At 39.4% G+C, this 23,091-nt stretch overlaps 1 protein-coding gene across 4 annotated transcripts in view; it reads left to right on the top strand.

Annotated features, from left to right (window-relative positions):
• nphp4 (nephronophthisis 4) overlaps positions 1–23,091 on the top strand; it is a 417,576-nt gene that overhangs the window by 360,909 nt on the left and 33,576 nt on the right. For all 4 annotated transcript variants that reach the window (XM_059951738.1, XM_059951740.1, XM_059951739.1 and 1 more), the window contains 5 exons: positions 189–394; positions 2,602–2,828; positions 5,749–5,938; positions 10,167–10,241; positions 16,499–16,655. In XM_059951738.1, the coding sequence (XP_059807721.1) occupies positions 189–394; positions 2,602–2,828; positions 5,749–5,938; positions 10,167–10,241; positions 16,499–16,655 (855 nt within the window). The remainder of the gene's footprint in view (positions 1–188; positions 395–2,601; positions 2,829–5,748; positions 5,939–10,166; positions 10,242–16,498; positions 16,656–23,091) is intronic.

The following is a 23,091-nucleotide window of genomic DNA, read 5'->3' as shown; positions in this document are numbered from 1 at the left end:
TTCCTATGTACTCCAGTACATCTTCCCTCATAGTCTTACAGTCATTTTTTTTCCAAATCCATTTTTCAAGTTGCTGTTCAATTTGCTTAAATCATCCTTTCAGTTACCAAAACATGACAGAGCTTTGTCTTATAAGGAAATCACCTTCATACCTCTCTTCAATCAGTTATTCTGTACATTTTTTTCAGCTAACAATACACACAGAGCACAGCGTTTGGTGGACCAGGATAGTGAGCTGGCCTCAGTCCTTTTTTCAAGAGCAAGAATTGATAGTTATGGGCAGAAGCAATTGGACAGTGAGGCAGAGGTTATTCGCAGAAGGAAGCTGAACCGGATGATGTCTGTTCGACGGCTTGAGTCTGGCACGCATCTTCAGTCAAAGAGCCATAGTTTGGTAAGATACATAGAGTTAAGAATTCCCAACAAAATAATTTTTGATCTTCAAACAATACCTTGAAATTATGTAAAAACAAATAAAAGATAAAATGAATCCGAACTAAATGCTTTCTGAATGTAGAAAAATATTCCATAATCCAACATTAATGATGGAAGGCAGTATCCTGGGATATTTGAGGCTGGACATTTAGAAGTTCACATCCATTCACAGAAGGTACTCCTGAATTTTGTAGTAATAATCATGGCAATACCAGTGGTATTCACTGTGTGGACTTGATGGTAATTTCTAGATTTCTGTGCTTATTTCGATTGAATCTAAAATACTGAAGTTGTTTCTAATTCAGTGCACCTTCTGAGGCCATGCTAATGATAAGAACTTAAATAGGAGCAGAGGTAGGCCGTCTAGCCCATCGAACCTGCTTCTGCCAAAAAGATCATGGCTGATCTAACCATGGACTCAACTCCACCTACCTGCCTTTTGCCCATAACATTTAATTCCCCTACTATGCAAAAAATATATCCAACCTTGTCTTCAATATATTTACTGAGGTATCCTCCGCTGCTTCATTGGGCAGAGAATTCCTCAGATTCACCACTCTGGAAAAAGCAGTTCCTCCTGATCTCCATCCTAAATCTACTCCCCCTGAATCTTGAGGCTCTGTCCCCTAGATCTCACCTATGTCTCACCTACCAGTGGAAGTAACTTTCCTGCCTGTATCTTATCTATCCCTTACATAATTTTATATGTTTCTATAAGATCTCCTCCCATTCTTCTGAATTCCAGTGAGTACAGTCCCAGGCGACTCAATCTCTCCTCATAACCTGCTCATCTCTGGAATCAACCTGGTGAACCTCCTCTGCACTGCCTCCAAAGCCAGTATATCCTTCCTCAAGTTGGGATGACCAGAAATGCACGTAGTACTCCAGGTGCAGCCTCACCAGTGCCCAGTACAGTTGCAGCACAGCCTTCCTCCTCTTAAATTCAATCCTCGCAATAAAGGCCAACATTCCATTTGCCTCCTTGATAGCCTGCTGCACTTGCAAACTACCCTTTTGTGATTCATGCACAAGCACCCCCTAGTCCCTCTGCACAGCAGCATGCTGCAATTTTTTTTTTACCAATTAGATAATAATGTGCTCTTTTATTTTTCCTTCCGAAGTGGATGACCTCGCATTTACCAACATTGTACTTCATTTGCCATACCCTTGCCCACTCACTTAACCTATCTATATCTCTCTACAGATTCTCTGTATCTTCTGCATAATTTGCTTTTCCACTCAATTTAGAATCATCAGCAAACTTAGATATACTACACTTGTTCCCTCTTCCAGATCGTTAATGTATATCGTTGACAGTTGCAGACGCAACTGTGGCACACCACTTACCACTGATTGACAAACAGAGTAACACCCATGTATCCCAACTCTTTGCTTTCTATTAGTTAACCAATCTTCTATCCATGCTAATACATCAGCCCCCAACTCTATGCATCCTTATGATGTCGGTGATATTCAAATCAGGATGGAGATAATCATGACACTTCATACTTGGATTAATTGCTGTAAATTTCATTACAGTTTAAATGCAGCGGAAGATTTAGAGGCAACTCTGAGGAGCTGCAATTTATAAAAAAGATTTAAGACAATAAATATCTGGCAGTAATAACGCTTAAGGAATTGATTTAACTAGCATATTAATGTAAAAATGTGTTTTACGATCTATTTAACAGACTTACGATTTTAGAGATTTAAAAAATTGTTTTAAATTAATTGTTAATTTAAGGGATTGCATTAACAAAAACTTTGTTAGATTGTTAATTTTTAAATATATCTTAAATATCTTAAAGATATTTTTGAAATCTACTCAATGACTTACTAATTCAGATATTACATTTTAAATCTATATTAAAACATTTTTAATTACCCTTGTGAATTTAAGTTCTTATCTATATATCAGTGATGCCTCATAAGGCTTTAGTTACAAACAAGAAGTTTGATGGGCTACAAAATGAGGAACTTGTACAGTACATGATGGTGGGACAGGTGGAGCGTTGCATTTCACTTGCAGTGACTTAGAATTCACTGTAAAATCCCCAGAGTCCTGCTATGTATTGCTAAAGACTCTGAATTAAATTCAGAAAGCACCAGGGGTTCCAAACAGTGTGTAGTCTGTTCTTCTGATTGATAATTTGTGTTCTGCTCCAGGCAAAGCGAGAAGAACGGATTCAGCATGAACGAGACCTACTGCTCATAGAGGCGTATCGTGAGCAAACTAAAGCAGAGGCGATCAGCAAGATGTTATCTCAGGCCATTACCACCCAGTTCACATTGTACTCCACACTTGGGAATGCAGAGTTTTTTGAATTTACTCTGAAAAATCCTTACAATGTTCAACACACTGTAACAATTGAATGTGAACATCCAGAACTCAGGTATGCTGCTCTTCCGACAACACCATGAAGCCTGGGTTCCAACATCTACCTACTGTAAAAATAATGGTTTAATTAGAATCTAGCTTCTTACTGTTGGCCCCTAGCAAACTTGCTTTGCGAAAGCTATTGACTATAATTTTCTAAAATGAGGATTAAAGTTGGATGTAGGAGATTGGGGAGATTTAAGTTTTTTGTTCAAGAGGCCATATCTAGTGATTATTCATCTGTGAAAAATGTGCCTAAGTATGTGATTTGTATAGTGTTCCTCAACTAAAAAACGAATATTTTCTGCAAAAGTTATTGCAAATTGCTAGGTAAAAATTTCATTGTTCTTTTCAGCCTTTGATTCTTTCCATCCTTTTTTTAAGTCTTCAGCAAATGGGTACTCACAAATGTCTCACACAGTAGATGGGGAAAATATCTACCTCAGGTTTCATCAGACATTCTTGTCTGTCTTTTCTTGGGTATGAGATTGGAATTTGAATTGGTTTATTATTGTCACAAGCATCAAGGTACAGTGAAAAGCTTGTTCTATTTATACACTCAACCCTGGAACATCTGGACAGCAAAAATGCATACATCAGGTTGTTCTTTATCAACTACAGTTTGACATTCAGTGCTATCATTCCCTTAAACTTAATCAATAAGCCTCAAGACCTTGGTCTCAATCTTCCTTGTGCCATTGGAGCTTCGATTTCCTCACTTGCAGACTCCATTCAGTTCAGATTGGCAACTATATCTTCTCCATAATCTCCATTAGCACAGGTGCACCACAAGGCTCTGTGCTTAGCCCCTTGCTCTACTCTCTTTATACTTAGGACTGTGAGGCTAACCACGCTCCAATGTTATGTTAAAGCTTGCTGATAACACCACTGCGGTTGGCTGAATCAAACATGATTACAGATCAGCATATAGGAAAGAGAGATTGAAATCTGGCTGATTTATGCCATAACAACCTCTCACTCAATGTCAGCAAGACCATGTAGCTGATTATTGACCAGGAGGAGGAAACTAGAGGTCCATGAACCAGTTCTCATCAGGGGATCAAAGGTGGAGAGCATCAGCAATGTTAAATTCCTCTGTGTTACAATTTCAGAGAATCTGTCCAGGGCTCAGCACATTAGTGCAACTAGGAAGTATGGCAGCACCTCTAATTCATTAGATGTTTGCGAACATTCACTGTGTCATCCAATACTACAACAAACTTCTATAGATATGTGGTGGAGAGTATATTGACAGGTTGCATTACAGCCCGATATGGAAGAACCAATGTCCTTGAAAAGAAAATTCCAGAAAATGTAATGGATATGGCACAGTCCATCATTGTATGGGTAAAGGCCTCTGTGCCATTGAGCACAGCTATATGGAGCAATATCACAGGATAGCAGCATCCATCATCAGGGACCCCCAACCTCACGTCATGCTCTTTTCTCACTGCTGCCATCAGAAAGGAGGTACAGGAGCCCCAGGACTCTCAACACCAGGTTCAAGAACAGTTATTATCCCTCTAACATCCCTGTTAAACCAGCTACACTTGCCCAGCACTGTTCCCACAACCAATGGATTCACTTTCATCTTGTTCTCGATATTTGTAGCTTATTTATTATTATTATTTGAGTTTTCTCTTTTGTATTTGCACAGCTTTGTAGTCTTTTGTACATTAGTCATTTGTTCACCCTGTTGGGTGTTATCCTTCATTCTATTATGGTACTTATATGGAAAACAAGCTGTTGCCCATGTAGCAAGCTCCACTCTCCATATATCTGATAAGTCCAAAGGAGCGACAAAGACTGACACAGTGTGGTACCAGCAGTATTGCTGGATTTGCCAGTCAGTGTTGAACTCAGTGTAGGGACTCCAGTTTAGGGATTCCAGCTCTGAATTTTTCACTTGGGGTTTACTCCTGAAGTCTTCCCCAAGTTTTGGTATAGCTGCAAGGTAGTGGAGGTTTGAGATCAGAGTTTTACTTCTCCTAGGCGAACTCCCAACCACAGCTGACAAGCCCCCATCTGCCTGTAGTGAGGTGCCATTAACCCGCCTTTGCCCTGAGAATGCTTACAAGAAAACAAATCCTAGGGTTCTACGTGGTGACAGATATATACTTCGATAATAAATTTACTTTTTTTGAAATCAATTCACAGTGCATTGCAGTACAAGGTAAATAATAACATGCAGGGAAAATGCAGTGCAGTTAAGATAATAAGATGCAAGATGATTATGTGGTAGATTGTGAAGTAATGAGTCCATCTTATCATACTAGGAAGTCATTTAATAGTCTTATAACAGCAAGGTAGAAGCTGTCCGTGAGCCTGGTGGTATGCGCTTTTAGTCTTTTGTATCTTCTGCTTGATGGAAGAGGGAGTAAGAGAGATTGTCTAAGTTGGGAGGGGTCTTTGATTGTGCTGACTGCTTTATGGAATATTGTAAAAATATAAGGGTTATCCACTTTGAGAATTAAAAGGAAAACTGCAGTATTTTTTATGATAATAGTAGGGAAGGTGTTGGAGTTCAAAGAGAGTTGGATGTCGTTGAATACAAATCACTGACACAGAAAGGGGATTTCATTGCAGCATGTGAAATGAAGGGAGGGAAGGTGCGGGGATGATGTCTTACCTGGTTACATTGAACAGAATCAGGAGACACAATCTTAAAAAAGGAGATGTACAGAATAGAACTAAGTAGAAATTGTTCACAGAAGGTAGTGAATCTTTGCAGTTCTGTCCCCAGGAGGGCGGTGGATGTTCAGTTAGTAAGAATATTCATTTCAGAGCCTAATACAGTTTTTGATATGAAGGGAAGATGTGGGTTTAGTGGATGAAAGAAGTACTGAGGTAAAGGACCAGCCAAGATATTACTTGAGTGCTGAATGGGTAATATTGGTTCTTTTTATTAATTTGTTTTATTCTTTCATTGTTTCTAGTGTCATTGTGAATAGCAGAGAATGGAAGTACTTCAAGAACCTCAGCAAAGTATTGACCCCATTGGAAGAGGACATGTTCCATGTTGACGGAGGTGTGCAGTACCCAAAAATCTACCTGCGACCCAAAGAGACTGTGTATATTCCATTTAAATTTCAAACCTTCAGTGCTGACCATTCTGTTCCCCCACAGGTACAACTTAACCTTTATTTTTTGACATTTGGCTTTTTTTTTTGGAATCTTGTTTCCTTTATTTTGGCTTAATTCTATTTTTATTAAGTTCAAAATTATTATCAAGTAAAGACATAGCATAATGTTGATTCACTTTGTCTAGTTCAACTGTTCATCTGTGTTGAGGTTGCAGAGATCGATGGTTGCATTAGAAATACTATAATGAATTGAAAATGGATCTTGAGGCCCTCAGAGTCAACTGTGGAAGTTGCGTCCTAGCTGTCTATGTGATATGCAAGCCAGGGCAGTGCAATGTGGAGAGTAGGCAGTTACCCATGCAGCAGGTTCCCCCTCTCCATGTAGCTGATGATCCAAAGACTGATGCAATTTGGTATCAGTGATGTCACAGGAGCTGCCAGTCAGTGTTGAACTCAATGTAGGACTACCCTAGGGATTCCAGCTCCAGATTTTTCCCGGTGTTTACTCCCAAAGCCTTTCCCATGAGTGGGCATAGCCTCCAGGCAGCAGAGGTTTGAGGTCAGAGCTTTCCTTCTCATAGATCGGCTGCCCACCATGGCTGACGAGCCCCCATTTGCCTAAAGCGAATGGTTTTAAGGTGCCACTAAACTGCCTTTCCCTTTCTCCTATCAGTATAAATGTTTCCACTGGGCTTAGTAGTGAAAGACAGGAGTTGGCCTTGGCTGTCAGAGGCTATTTGAGATAGACGCCATTGGAAGCATTTCCGTAGTGGGAACTTACCCCACTACCTCCCCTGCTATGGCATTTTTAAGGAACCAAGGACCTTAAGGACTTAAATGTAAAGGTCCCCATCAGAGTACATTGGACAACAATTTCTTTCGAAAGCGTTGCTTCCTCAGAATATTTTTTTTTTGTTTATGATAGACCGCTTGAAGCTGAGCACAAATATAATTTTAGACTACTTGTATCATGTAGGAATTTGGAGAAACAAGAAATTAACTTTTACTGAATATAAGTAATACTGAATATGTTTAATTGCATAATGATGCTGATGCTTTGCAATAGTTCAACTAAGCTAAAAATGTTTTGTTAATAATTTTCATTTGTACTTAGTGTCTGAGGCTTCTAACTTAAACGTCCAACAATAATCAGTCAGCACTGATGGATTCCAGTTGCCCTGATACAATTTCTCCATGACCCCAATGTCTTGGTGAAACCTTTCACCCTGCTTGTCACTGACAGTGCCAAAATTTGCAGGGAAGAAGACTAAATAGGAATGTAGAAAATGAATCTTTAGTGACATGTTGCATTTCATGGTTTTGTACACTTGAAGCATGTTGTCAACCAGCTACAAGTATTGGTGCTCTACAGTCACCAAGAAAAGTTTCAACAACACCCTTGACTGCCTTCCATGCGATTTTCTCCAGTTCCACTAGAAGTTCTTTGAATTGCCTGTCATTGATGACCTATTTGTGATTTGTGGAACAATGAAACTACCTTCCTTAATCTTGGCAATGGTTGTTCTGATTTGAATGATGAATTGAAATAACAAATATAAGTGATTTCAAAAGAATGGTGCATGATACAGAAATTACATAGTGATTTTCATGATCAGCAGCCAAAAATCCGTAAGATACACCTGGAAGTACTTAGGAAGCAAAATCTTTGTTGTCCAGTGGTGTCAAAACATCTTAAAACAGTGTACTCAATAAATAATTTCAAAGTTTAGTAATTATTATAATGTTGGGAGTTAAATTACCGAAGTATCAGAGTATGGGTGAGTGTAGTTTTATTATTTCCAATCATGCTTATTTTACTGTAATCTCTGCTGGGTGGTATATATTTGTATAAGTTGGGTAATATCAGAACCTAACTTAGTTCTACTGTACTTGTGACTGAATTTCAAGGCACAGTGTGCTGAATGCTAAAAGGTAGGGTGGGTGGTTGGAGGAGAGATGGAACAGTGTGAGAAGACCAGCAGTACAGTATTTCTATTTAATGAACTACCTTATTTGACTGGAGTTTGCAGTTAATGCCCCACTGCCACCAAATCCAGATGTTGGAGGGTCTATCTTACTACTCCTTAGGCCCTAAATGGAAAAGGAAAAGCTCTATCCCCAAACCTCCCCAACAAAACAAAATCTATCTTTTCTAGCTGACAAAGTAATCTAGTTTTCTGCATCTGTTTGAAATTTAGAAGTATTGTAAACTAATAAACATGAAATAAAGAAGGAAAATCCTCTAAACATTTTGAAAAATCAACTGAGGATAATTTGAAGCAGGTTTAATAAGAAATACAAATAATTTTAGAAGATTTTTTGCTCTCAATCTGCCTTGCTCCAGTGAGTAAGTGCAGTCTCCATTGATGCAATGGTCTGCAGATCCTGGGCAAACTCTAACATGTTTTTTTTTGGAATCCAGTAGATCTTGGGAACATTAAACTGAAAGGACCTATTCTCTTTAGTCAAGGACTAAAGAGCCATGGATTTATATTAATTAATTAGAGGAATATTGAGCAAAAATGTTTGACTCAAGTGGTCAGGGCTTGGAATTTGCTACTTGTAAATATGGTGAAGGTAGAATTCATAATTGTTTAATGATTACCCAGAAAACACTAAAAGTAAGGACAAGGACAGCAATGTAGCACAGATGGTAAAGCCACTTTCTCAGAACTTCAGCAACCCAGCTTCAATCTTGATCGCAGGTGCTGTCTCTATAGAGTTTGTACATGCTCCCTACAGCTGTTTGGTTTCTTCCTTAAACCTGAGGGTTGCAAGGTAAAGTCTAGGTGTGTGCTAGAATCTGGGGTGAGTTGATGGGAATGTGGGGAGAATAAAGTGGGTTAGGGTAAGATTGGTGTAAACATGGGAGCTTGATGGTTGGCATTATCTGTTCGTACTTGGTTTAGCCTGAACTATATTAAATGTGATGAGGAACACAAGCTCATTAATTAATGATAGTCTACAATACAGGTCTGAATTTGACTGAGACTCTTCAGCTTTTCAGGGTGTCTGGTGAGAGCCACTTGATTCTTACTGATCTTCTATGATTTGAGATTGCTGAGGAACAATAGTAAATTATGTATGAGGTATAAGGTGCTTATATGATTGAACAAAGTGAGGCTCAGTTTCTTCCCACTGCCTGCTAACTATGTTCATTGTTTCAACCCAGTGATGCAGAAAACTAAGCGCTGGGAGCAGCTAATTAACATGCACTGAACTGAACAGTCTTCTGATGTGTGTAATTTGATATGGATTCAGAGACGCGATGGAAAGCACACAAAATTCCCTAGAATCAACGTAGATGGAAGCTTCCCCGATGGTGCAATTTGGAGAGCAGGCTCTGCATCACACTAAATTATATATTTCCTCACCAAGCTATCAGGGGATGTAGTATTTAAATGTTAATATGTGCTTTACTCAGATGAGCTTTCTGCTTTCAAGATTTTCTTCAGCGAAGAATGCCGATTTATTGCAATTCTGATTTTCTTTTAGTTCTAAACATTTTTTTGTGTGAAAGAAGTTTCATTTAGAACAATCGTGGGTTTCAAAGACTTTATGGGGCATAGATCGGTACAGCACAAAAGCAGCCCCTTCGGTCCACAATCAGATCTTAGTATGTAACAGAGCAGGCTCAAAGGATGGCATGGCCCATTCCTGCTCATAATTTGTATGTTTGTACATAAACAGCAAACAAGGTTGGAATTTTCAGCTAAGCTGTAAGTCTCAGCATATGACCTGTATGGATGGGACTCATAGAATCCTATATCACATAGCAGTAGGATGCAGGTTCAAACCAGTGTTTCTGCAGTATGTTATATCTCACCCTGAGACTGAGTTACAGACTAAGCAGAGGCCTCCCCCCCCCCCCCAAGAAAAAAATCAGGCTTGTACTGCATTGCTCACTGACAGCACATCAGGAAATTGTTCTTTTACTGCTGCTCTGAACTTACGCTTCCCTTGTTGTTGAAGTTAACAAAGGTGGAAATTGTTGTCCATAGATATTGAGTCACTGTAGTTCTGCCATTTACTTCTGCCTGACTGCCTGCTTATGCAGTAATAGCAAAGGACTTAGGAGCAGAATTAGATCATTCCGCTCTTTGAGACATGTTGCTGATAGCCAAGTCTTTTCCAACAGAGACTTGGCTTTCAACAATATGTCTACTATTGTGACAGAAATTACTAAGTTGATACAGGCAAGTGAAGAAAACAATAGATAAAAACTATTTTTCTCATAGCTAACCTCTGTAAATGTGTTATTTTTTTCTCAGGGTCCAGATAATGGGGGTTTTTCTAGAAAGAATCTGATTAATCAGGATAAGTCCAGCACAACCAAGACAATCCAAGTATGTATCATTTTGTCAATAGTTTGTTTCTGAATGTACACTGTTGTTTTAACTCATAAACTCTAGCTGTGTACTTGTGTGTCTGCTATGTATTTTTCATCTGGTGGTGTGAAGAATAGCAGTTCCTGAATTCAATTAATTTGATCATGCTTTCAGTTTGAAATCAAAGTACATATCTGTCACTGAATACAGTACTGCACAAAAATCTTAAGCACATATATATAGCTACAGCGTCTAAGACTTGCTCAGTACTGTATTTGTCAACGTGGAGTGGAGAACAAGTTTGTAGATCTGGCGAGAGCAAAGGATGTTGGGAATGGGGAGGGTGGAGCACCACGGGAGGGGTGTGGAGGTGAAGGAGTGTCATGGCCGGGGTAGTGCAGGTGCAGGTACACCCAGCCCCTAGAAATCAAGCAAAGTCATTTGATTCTAAAGAATTGGTTTATTGATCATTAAAGTATGTCTCTCTGATCCTTTCCACTCCCTCTTCTCCCAATTCCCCTTTTCCCAACCATGATTCCCCCTCTCCCTGACCCCTTCCTATTTGCAATCCACATTAGAGAGCCATATAAGAATCAGTATATCATCACCTACATACAGTATGTCATGAAATTTGTTTTTTTTTTTGCGGCAGCAATACAGTGCAATTCATAAAATTACCACGGTACTGTGCAAAAATCTTATGCACCCTTGCTATATATATGTGCTTAAGACTTTTGGATAGCACTGTACATACAATCCTAAGATTAGTTTACTTGCAGGCATATCCAAGAAACAGAATCTGTGAAAGACCACACCCAACAGGGTGGACAAACAGCCAATGTGTAAAAGGCAGCAAACTGTGCAAATGAAAAAATTAAAATAATACATAAGCCATAAATATCGGGAACATGAGATGAACAGTCCTTGAAAGTGAGTGGGAAGAGCTTGGGGAAGAATTCAGTGATGGGGTGAGTAAAGTCAAATGAAGTTATCCCCACTGGTTCAACAGCCTGATGGTTCAGGGGTAATAACTGTTCCTGAACCTGGTGGTGTGGGTTCTGAGGCTCCTGTACCTTGATGATGGATGATGCTTCCCTGCAACAACGCTCTGTGTAGATGTGGTCGATGGCGGGGAGGGTTTTTTTTATCCATGATATGCTGGGCCATATCCACTACTTTTTGTGGGATTTCTAGGACTGAAACAAAGTCAAACCCACAAAGTTGTTCATTCAGTTTTTTTGCAGACTAAGAGTTCAGTTCATACCTAAAAAAACACTTTTATATTTATTGTGGGTGCTCTAGTTAATTGTCCTATTACCTGAAAGTTGACAATAATTATCCAACATTAATAAAATCCACCACAGCATTAGATATTATAATCATTGCGACAAAAGCAAAATAATGAGTTGAATTGACTTTATTTCTTACATCCTTCACATGCATGAGGAATAAAAATCTTTATGTTACATCTCTGTCTAAATATGCAACGTGCAATCATAGTAATTTATAATAAATAGAACAGTCAATGTAATATACAGTACACTCAAATCAGCGTGAGTTCATCAGTCTGATGGTCTGGTGGAAGAAGCTGTCCTGGAGCTTGTTGGTCCTGGTTTTTATGCTACAGTACCGTTTCCCGGATGGTAGCGGCTGGAATAGATTGTGGTTGGGGTGACTCGGGTCCCCAATGATCCTACAGGCCCCTTTTTACACACCCGTCTTTGTAAATGTCCTGAATTGTGGGAAGTTAACAACTACAGATTTGCTGGGCTGTTCGCACCACTCTCTGTAGAGTCCTGTGATTGAGGGAGGTACAGTTCCCATACCAGGCAGTGACGTAGCCAGTCAGGATGTTCTCAATGAATACGTACACGACGCTGGAAGAACTCAGCAGGTCAGGCAGCATCTGTGAGAAAAGAGTAGCCAACATTTCGGGCCGAGACCCTTCATCTTCCTCAGGAATCAGGAATCACCCTTCCTGATGAAGGGTCTCAGCCCGAAATGTTGGTTACTCTTTTCTCACAGATGCTGCCTGACCTGCTGAGTTCTTCCAGTGTCGCGTACGTATTCTTTAATCCACAGCATCTGCAGTTGTATTTTTGTGTTTTGAGGATGTTCTCAATTGTGCCTCTGTAGAAAGTTCTTAGGATTTGGGGCCCATACCAAACTTCCTCAACCGTCTGAGGTGAAAGAGGTGCTGTTGTGCCTTTTTCACCACACAGCTGGTGTGTACAGACCATGTGAAGTTCTCGGTGATGTGGATGCTGAGGAACTTAAAGCTGCTTACCCCCACAATCCCAGATCCATTGATGTCAATAGGGGTTAGCCGGTCTCCATTCCTCTTGTAGTCCACAACCAGCTCGTTTGTTTTTGCAACATTGAGGGAGAGGTTGTTTTCTTGACACCACTGTGTCAAAGAGATGACTTCTTCCCTGTAGACCACCTTGTTATTGTTTGAGATAAGGCCAATCAATGTGTCATTGGCAAATTTAATTAGCAGATTAGAGCTGTGTGTGGCAATACAGGCACGGGTATACAAGGAGTAAAGGTGGGGACTCAGTATGCAGCCCTGAGGGGCTTCTGTATTGAGAGTCAGAGGGTTGGAGGTGTGGGAGCCCACTCTTACAATCTGCTGGCTATCTGACAGGAAGTCAAGGATCCAGCTACATACGGCAAGGTCAAGGCTGAGGTCTCTGAGCTTCTTGTCGAGCCTGGATGGAACTATGGTGTTAAATGCTGAACTGTAGTCCAAGAACAGCATTCTCACATAAATATCCTTCTTCTCCAGATGCGTAAGGACGGTATGTAGAGCAGTGGCTATTGCATCATCTGTTGATTGGTTGTGTCAGTTAGCAAATTGTATGGGATCCAGTTTGGGTGGTAGCAAGCTGCAGATGTAATCCTTGACCAGCCTCTCAAAGCATTTACTTATTATTGAGGTGAGTGCGACATGACGCCAGTCGTTCAGGCATGTTACCTAGGTCTTTTTAGGTACAGGAACAAAGGTGGAGAATTTGAAGTAGAAGGGCACTCTACACTGGGAGAGGGGGAGATTAAAAATGTCAGTAAACACTCCTGCCAGTTGTGCTGTGCACATCCTGAGTACTTACCCTGGGATCCCGTACTGTCCCGCAGCTTTGTGACTGTCCACTCGTTGGAAACATCTGTGTACTCAGCCTCAGAGATGACCAGGTTGCAGGTTGTAGCAGTGGCTTTCCTCGGAGGCTCAGAGTTAGCAGCATCGACCCGAGCATAAAAACGATTGAGTTCAACTGGGAGAGAGGCCACGATTTTGGCGGCACTACAACGTTTGGCTTTGAAGTCTGCAATGGTATGCAGCCCTCACCACAAGTCACGTGAGCTATTTGTTGTGAATCTTGACGCAATCTTGTCCCTATATTGTTGTTTTCCAGTCTTGATAGCTTTGCACAGATCATAGCTGCTTCTCTTGAGCTCTAGTTGATCGTCAGTGATGTAAGCTCGATGTCGCGCTGTAAGTGCTGCTCGCACAGAACTACTGATTCAGAGTTTCTGGTTCAGGAAGACCCAGACCGACTCCTGGGGGACAACATCATTAATAAACTTTATGGAAGACATTCCAGTCAATGTCATCGAAACAGTCCTGCAGTATGGAGGTCAATTGATTGAATCAACAGTGGACGGTTTTAACTATGGCTGCCTGTTGTTTCAGCTTCTCCCTGTACATCGGCAAAAGCAGGATCAAAGAGTGATCTGATTTTCCAAAAGCTGGGTGAAGGAGAGTTTTATAAGTGTTACAGAAGTAAGACATGAATTCTGGAAATAATCAGCATGTTTGGCAGCATCTGTGGAAAGTGAAGAGTTAATATTTCAGGTCAATGACCCTTCATTAAAATTTGAAATACTTTGACATCTAGAACAAAAGGGATGGCCCATAAATGTTTTAGAGATTAAAGGATACAGCAAATATCCTGTAAGTTAGAAGTTTTGTTTGTTGTGTACCATCTACAGGATGAAGAAATGGTTGTTGTACCATCTACAGGATGAAGCATTGCAGTTTATGTGACTTCAACAGTAGTTCCCAAACCTTCAATTGTTATTGCTTGGAAGAATGGTTGCAGGTGTAAAAGAGAGCACCATCGAAAGATTACCCTCCAAATTATACATCATGTTGATTTGAAAGTAAATTATTTAATCTTCAAGAGAAGTTCAAAAAACCTGGAGCAACCAACTTAACAGGACTTTACTGATATTGTAATAGAGTCATCACCACATTTTTAAGTTTAGTTAAAGATCGGCACCTGATGTTTGTCCAATCAGAAATGAATATATTCTGGGGTGGAATGTAAATCACTTAGTTTGGAGGAAGTGTATTGTGGAGTGTATAAGATTTTTTTGAAATTGTATATCTTGTTGTCTTTGAAGTACTTAATCAAAAAATGCTATTCCTCCATCTTGTTTTAAGTCTTTGTGGAATAGTTCATGAAGCATTGATCTGAGTAGGAAGGAGATTTAAAGTGTCAGAACCAGTTCTTTTGTACTATTACGGATTCAGCAACAATAAATATATAAGTGAGGCAGGGTTTTTTTTATATAACAAATAGAACATTTATTAAACACTGAAAAACAAACCCCAAAAGTAAACAAATGACTAACGCAACTGGAAGTTAGCTGCTGTGCGGCAGCTTAAACAGTTCTTAAAGGGATAAAGCAAAAACAGTTCTTAGAGCAATGCTGCAAAAACAGTTCTTCAAAGTAGTATTGCGAAAGTTCAAAATGCTTACAGTCCATTAAAGGAGAGACTTTTTTTAGACGATTTAAATTCTCTTTCACGCCGTGTTGTTGCGGTTCCCAGTCAAACTATACTTCTCCCGGAGAATTTACGAAGATGAAACTGAAGTGACTTAAAGGAACTGACCTTTCCTTGATGAAACTGTGCACCAAACCCTTTCTGCTCTTATCGCAGGGGCTAACAAGGGCACAGCCAATGAATTCCTTCCGAATGAGGATCAAACAAGGTCAAACCTGTTTCACCATCGAAATCGACTTTCCTCGATCGTTTAGCTCCCAAACTCCGATCTTCACTCTCCACTGATTTTTAACTGGCAGTATTATAAAGAAACTGCCGGCAATGACCTTTTAAACTTTAGGCATTAAATAAAACTCCACCTTTCAACGGAACTGCATCATAATATTGGACCACGCAGTGGCATGGAGTCAAAATAGCAAATCCAGCCACGAACTGGCCCTCCTCACAGGGAGGGGTCCTCCTTTTATACCCTGTTGAAAAAACTGTTACATGACCTCTACTGGCGGGAAAATGATGTCACTCCACCATCACAAGACTATTACCTTTGGTCCAGTATAGCTTCAACACCACTGTCACGTGACAAGTACGTAACAGTACATTTGTGGAATCAGCAGAGCAGATTACAAAGTAATCACTTGATGTTCATTGGATCTCCCAGTGTAGAAGAAACCATTTCTTTAATAGTTATAATGGTAAGCTAAGTTGAAGGAGAGGCAAATGAACCATATATTCTCCTGGAGAGAATGTTTGGCTTCCTGGATGATAGACTGTGAGGAGGCCAAAGGACAGATAGTGCGTCTCCTCTGCTCATATAGCAAGCTATCTTAGGAAGAAATATAACAGATCAAAGATCCTGTCAACTATAAAAGTATTATAAATATTATACTTGGTTTAATTATTGTAACCATTCATTTATAGCTTCCTTATAAATTGTAAATGTAATTGCAATATTATTTATTTAGTCAACGAAATTAGTTGTCAATAATTAATTAATTAAATCAGTTGCATCGCATAGGACACCAAGTATTACCTCCTAACACGTTGAAATCAAAGTTATAGTTTGAGGATGGTAAAGTTTCCATATGAGGAAATACTCCATTCAGTTTGTGCATGGTAGTATCCATCAATAAACAGTGAAATGAATGTTTAATAAATTTTAGTTATGTTGAAAGAGAGAGGAATATTATCCACTGCCCTTTGCAATGTGATGCTATAGAATATTAATTACCTTTGTGTGCTAGTAGGCTTTCTAAATCATGGCAGTAGTGGTCTCACTTGAACAAATTGCGATGAATGATAAATAGCTAGAATTTGTACATTTTACTTCTGTAAACAGTGTAAGAAAGATTTCGCAAGGGAAACCCACTGGTAGATTTGGCTGTGGTCAACAAAACTTCAAATCATAATTTTGTATTGTCTGAGGTTCATTGTATTTTCTTAATTTTTAAAATAAATTACAATAAAGTTTTCCCTAATTTTATTTCAGGTTTATTTTAAGATAGAAAACCAGAAGCCAATTGCCATCCTATATGTAAATGTTGAAGCTCAGCCATATGTAATTGATCAGACGTTCCGCTTGTACCATCCTGAACTAACATTTCTGAAGAAGTCTATCCGCCTTCCTCCACTGCATATACTGAAAGGTATTGTTATTCGACTCTATTCAATACATTTTCCATTGAAAGCATTAAAAATGTTTCTTCCTTAATATTGAAGTAAAATCCCCATGATTGTAATGGCGTTAACAAAGTGACATAGAATAAGTTCAGTTTCATGTGGTCACATATACATTCTTGCCTTTTCCATAGTATTATTTATTTTGCCTACATGCCCACAAAGCCTGCACGGAATAGGTTGGTAGAACCAGAAAGTTGGGCTGTCATAGTTATGGCTAAGCAGCTGGCTGTGTAATGTATTTCCCATTTTTCAGCATTATTTCATTGTTTCCAATGATTTCACTGTGAAAGGAGAGCTTTAACTATATGGTCCATATGCTGTATAAAACAAACACAATTCCTTAATTACGCAAATGGCTGTTAAGAGTCGATGTGATGATTTAACACAGGGCACTGGATTGGCACTTCATCATTTGAATTACAATGGAATTTGCAGAACAGAAGTAGGCCATTACTATTTTATGATAGTAAGTCTGCTGCACATGAGCTTTCTTTAAAAGGCATCTAACTCAATCACCTATTTTCTCCTTCATGTTCTTAACTAGTACTGCATTTATAACATGCATCTGTGCTCTTTGCTTTATATAGTCCATTTTTAAAATTCCAAACCAGATATTGAATAGCAAGTGTGACTTTTTTTTGGCTAGGTTTGGCCAAAAAACTTCCAGTTTATTCATAATTTCATCGTGCTAGAAATATTTTCTATTTATTACCCATCAAATCTCTTCATTACTTTAAATCATTTATTAGGTCATTCTTCAACCTTCATTTTTCAAAAATTCCAAATTCAGGTCTGTTCATTTATTTTTTGATGGTAATAACCTTTCAGTTCTGTGTTCACTCAGGTGAATCATATTTGTGATTTATCCATATTTTCTTTCCCTTTTATAATGTGGAGACCAGAAGTGGTCTAACCCCTGCTCCTGATAAATGTAAACTAACTCAGACAAAAAATTGCCGAAGCTGGAAACCTGAAACTAAAACAAAATTTCTGAAACATTTATCAGGTCAAGCATGCACACCAGTGCTGAGAGAAATGGTGTCAACATTTTGCATTAGCAACGTAAGAGTATATAAAAATGGAGCAGAAGGAGAGTATTTCCCTCTTTGAGTCTGTTCTTTTTTCTCCAACAGGACCATGGCAAATATTCTACTTCAAATACTCAACCCCCATCTCCTTTGATTCCTCTAGTATCCAGTTATCTAGCAGCATCTTCTTGAGTAGAGTCAATGGTTGAATCTCCATACAGCTCCAGTGTGAAGAACTGAAGAATTCTCCACGCTCTAGGCAGAAATGTATTCTCATTTGACTCCAAATTACCATCTCACATTTCTAAGCTCCTTAGCCTGTGGAATACTCTTCCCTGCATCTCCGCTATTAAACCTTACAGTATTCTGTACACTTCAGTGAGGTCACCTGCCCTTCTAAACTCAAAAGAATAGAGGTGAAGCCTACTCAGTGTGATCTCATATGTCAGACTTGCCTTTCCCAGAAACCAGTCACTGAATCTTCATTGTATTCCACTCTGTTGCAATTATATCCTTCTTTTGGCATGGATACCAAAATTTTACACCATACTCCAGCAGGCATCTCACCAGGCCATTATTATATATAATTGCAATAAGGCATCCTCACTCTTGTACTCAAATTATTTTCAACAAATTCAAAAATATTATACCTGTTTGCTTTTCAAATGCTGCTGCAGCTCCATGTTTGCTTATAGCAAGTAATGTACAAGTACACACGGGTTTCTTTGATCAATGACATTTCCCAACCTTTCATATTAAAAAAAAATATTTTTTCATTATAAAGTGGAACAGCTCACATATTTGGTTCTGTAGTTTTTTGTGTTTTCTTTCATGAAGACATACAATTTTTTCCCTTCATTTCCCTTCTAGTTCCTTGCTTCCCATTGTATATCCTTCAGTCTCTGTCGGTAAAGAACCCACATTTGCTCTTGTTAGTTCTTTATCTTCTTACAACTTTCACTCTCCCAAATCCATGTGACTTGTTTATGTGATTTTCGATTTCTAATAATACTTCCGAAATTGGAGTCAAATTTACTATCACTGATATATAATATCAAACTTTTTTTCAGCAGCTGTATAGTGCAAAGACATGAAAATCTATAAATGACAAAAAATGAAATAGTGCAAAACAAAAAGGAACAATGAGGTAGTGTTCATAGGGTAACTGACCATTCAGAAATCTGATGGCAGAGGGGAAGAAGGTGCTACCAAGTTGTTGAGTATGGATGTTCAGGACACATGGTCATAATTGTAAATAGAGTAGAGCAATAGCTGAGTATGTATCCTTGAGGTGGTCCTGTATTAATAATCAATGAGAAGGAGATGTAATTACACATCTGCATTGACTGTGATCTGCCAAAAAGGAAGTTGAGGATCCGGGTGCAGAGGGAGGTACACAGAGTCCCAAGTTTTGAAGCTTGGGTTATTAGTACTGTAGGAACAATGGTCTTGATTGCTGAGCTGTAATTGATAAACAGTAGCTTGACATTCTTCTTGCAGTTGTTTAGAGGCTCCAATGCAGAATGGAGGGCCAGTGAAATTGCATCCACCATAGACGTATTGCAGCAGGTCCAAATCCTTGTTCAGGGAGAAGTTAATTCTACCATAACCAACCTCTTGAAGAACTTCATTACAGCAGATGCAAGTGTTGCTGGGTGATAGTCATTGAGGCAGCTCAGTCTGCTCTTCCTGGGTACTGGAATGATCTTGAAGCAAGTGAGAATCTCAGACCACAACAGTGAAAGGTTGAAGATGTTCATGTATACTCCAGCCTTTACTTGAATTTTTCAGCTTCAGCATTAGAGTTGATAGCTCCCTGTTTTCTTTCTTCCTGCTTTCTTAAATGCAAAAAACAAACCAGAATTGATACAACTTTGGAGAACAATAATTAGAGCACCATTTTATGTCCAAAAGACCATAAGGCATAGGAGCAGAATCAGGCCATTCAGCCCATCGAGTCTGCTCTGCCATTCCATCATGGCTGATCCTGGATCTCACTCAATCCCAAACACCTGCCTTCTCACCATATCCTTTGATGCCCTGACTGATAAGGAAACTATGAACTTCCACCTTAAATATACCCACAGGCTTGGTCTCCACCACAATCCTTCAATTTTGAAGCCACACCCTCTAGTTCTGGACACCTCCACCATAGGAAACAACCTCTCCACATCCTATCTAGTTCTTACAAGGTTTAGTAGTGAGATCCTTCGCTGCTGGAAGGGAAAAGCCTGCCACTGTGCCCAGAGAATGTTACCTGGGTTTTCTGCATTTTGGATATGGTCTTGGACTACAGAGTTTTTTCAGTCATATAGTTTTATGTGTTCTGTTTTCCACCCAATCATTCTTGTTTTTCTTGTGTGCCCATGGAGGGGGGATTTGGGGGTCAATGTGCCTGCTCTATTTTTATTCTTTTTTTTGTGCAGGGAAGAGGGTTTTGGGGGTTGATGATTGTGTTGCTATTCTTCTCTTTTTCAGTTTGGTGGCTATCTGGAGAAGAAGAACTTCAGAATTGTATACTTCGATAATAAATTAACCTTTGATATATGCTGGTGACATTAAATCTGATTCTGATTATTATCAAAGTAAATATTTGAGATGTGATATCACAGTGGCAGTTGTTGCACAATTGTATAACTGCAGTAAGATGTCTCTACAAACATTATATTCACTTACTGCAAAGGTTAATATATCCCATGCCTTCTCAACCACATTCTGCATAGTATGCTTGAATTCAGTGACTGGTATACAAGGGCATTAATGTACATTGCAGCTTCCCCTTTTCAAATCTCTCATTGTTCATCATTAGTATTCAGATACTGATCTGCGTATTGCCACCAAAATGGAAAACCTCATATTTTTCTACATTGTACATATCTGCCATTCACATAACCTATTTAAATCACTCTGAAGTTTCACTGCTCCCATTCCTACTAGTTTGTGTCACCTGCAAACTTGAAAGCATTACATTTAAATCCGTCATCTAGGATGTGCTCTCTTGACTTCAGGAAGATGAAGCTGGGAGAACACATACTAGTCCTCATTGAGGGATCAGCATTGGAAAGGGAGAGTAGCTTTGGTTCCTGGCTGTCAGCATCTCTGAAGATCTATCCAAGGCCCAACATATTGATTCAATTCTGAAGAAGCCAAAGATATAGCCAGTGGCTATATTTCATTAGGAGTTTGAGGAGATGTGCTATGTCGTCAAGACTCTAGCACATCTCTACAGATGAACTGTGGAGATCATTTTGACTGGTATAGAGGTGCTAATGCATACGATATAAGAAAGCTGTAAACTCAGCCAGCTCCATCATGGGCACTAGCCTCCCCAGCATCAAACACATCCTCAAGAGATGATGCCTCAAGAAGATGGCATCCATCATTAAAGACTCTCACCATCCAAGACATACCCTCTTCTTGTTGCTGCCATCAAGGCGGAGGTACTGGAGCCTGAAGACATGCACACTGAACGTTTTATGAACCACTTCTTCCCCTTTGCTGTCAGATTTCTGTATGCACCACAAACCTGTGAACACTAAATCTGTTTTTGCACAACTTATTTATTTTTTATATTTCTTACTGTAACTTACAATAGCCTTTTATGTATTAGACTGCTGCTACAAAACAGAATATTTCACAACATAGGTCAGTGATAATAAACCTGATTCTGATTCTGATTCTAAATCAATAATATTCATTGTGAATAGTTAAACCTGTGGTATTCCACAAGTCACCATCTGCCTATTAGAAAATGGCTTGTTTATTCTTTTACATTGTTTCCCTTCTGCCAGATAGTTTTCTACAGCAATTCAATATTCTTCTTTTCACATTACTCTCTAATGCTTGGCAAAAGACTTCTGAAAGTCCAGATGCAACAAACCCACTAGTTCTTTCCCATCCCTTCTACTAGCTGTGTCCTCTAAAAATTCCTGAAAGTCGTCAAACCATGATTTCTGTTTCATAAATCTAAGCTGTCTTTGACCAGTTCTGTCAATATTTTTCAAACACATTCCTATTTCATCCTATTACATCCTTAATAATACATCCCTGAGCATTTCCTGCACTACCATTGTCAGTTCAGTAATTCAAAGTGCACTTATTATCGAAATTTGTATTCTATATACAACTTTGAGACTTGTTTCCTTACGAGTAGCTACAAAACAAAGAAACCTGATAGAACCCTTCAACAATAGAGGACTGACAAATACCCAAAGTACAGAAAAAAAATACAAATCATTCATATAATAAAAGTAAGCTAATAACATTCAGAACTGAAGTTCACGAAAGTCCACAGCCACAAAGCTAGTCATCACTGCAGCGATTCAGGAGCCTGTTAGTTGCAACCCACTGTCTCAGTTCAGCACAGGGATGATTAAACCTTGTGGAGCAGCGAACTCTCCTCCAGCCACAAAACCCTGTCCTTTACATTCTAGTTTGGCACTTAAATTAACTAAGCCTTGGGTTGCTCCTCGCCCTGCTGCTTTGATATGCTGTCAGGTTTAGGCCCCACTGCCTCAATTCGGCCTGTACATTACCTTTCCAATCTAAATCAGCCAAACAGTGGGTCATTCCCTGCTCTCGGACCTGAGCCCTGCAGGCCAATTTGGCCCGTACCTGACCTTTCTGATTTGGCCCGGTGCTTAAGTCACCAAACAGCGGGTTGTTTTTCGCTCTCGTGTCCAAGTCCCACCGCCTTGACTCTTCCTCATCTCAGCTTGCTTTGCCTCAGTTCTGCCATTTCAAATTGCCCCCAAGTCCGCTCCAGCAATGGCCAAACTTTGGCTCACTCCCCGTTCTTGGACCCGGGCTCCTCCACCTCAATATTGCATTTTTCTGCAGTATTGTCTAAATGCAATAAGATGTCTCTATTCCAATACTCAGATCCTCTTGCTCTGAAGTCTAACATACCCATGCCTCCTCAGCCATATTGAAGGAGTGTCTTGGTAGCGTAGCGTTAGTGCAGTGTTTTAAGCACCAGCTGTAAGATCGTGGTTCAATTCATATCTGTAAGAAGGTTGTGCATTCTCCCTGTGACTGTGTTTTTTCTCTGGTTGTTCCAGTTTCCTCCCACATTCCAAAAACAAATGATTAAGTTTAGTGAGTTGTAGGCATGCTACGTTGTCAGCACAATTCTCACTGATTTGATTCGATGCAAGCTGCGCATTTCACTGTATGCTTTGATGTACATGTGAGAAATAAAATTAATCTAATCTTTTTCTTTCTACCTGCTTTTTCAAACAGCAGAGTTATGTTAGTTACTCTGACTACCAATATGCCGTCTATTTCTTGGACATTTCCTTAAGTCCCTAGAATGTAGACTACTGAGCCCTGGGGGTTTATCAACTTCATTGCAATCAATTTCCCTGACATCATT

The sequence above is a fragment of the Hypanus sabinus genome, chromosome 27 (genome assembly GCF_030144855.1).
Source record: "Hypanus sabinus isolate sHypSab1 chromosome 27, sHypSab1.hap1, whole genome shotgun sequence".
NCBI classification, from domain to species: Eukaryota; Metazoa; Chordata; class Chondrichthyes; order Myliobatiformes; family Dasyatidae; genus Hypanus; species Hypanus sabinus.
This window is presented reverse-complemented; position numbering and strand designations above follow the sequence as displayed.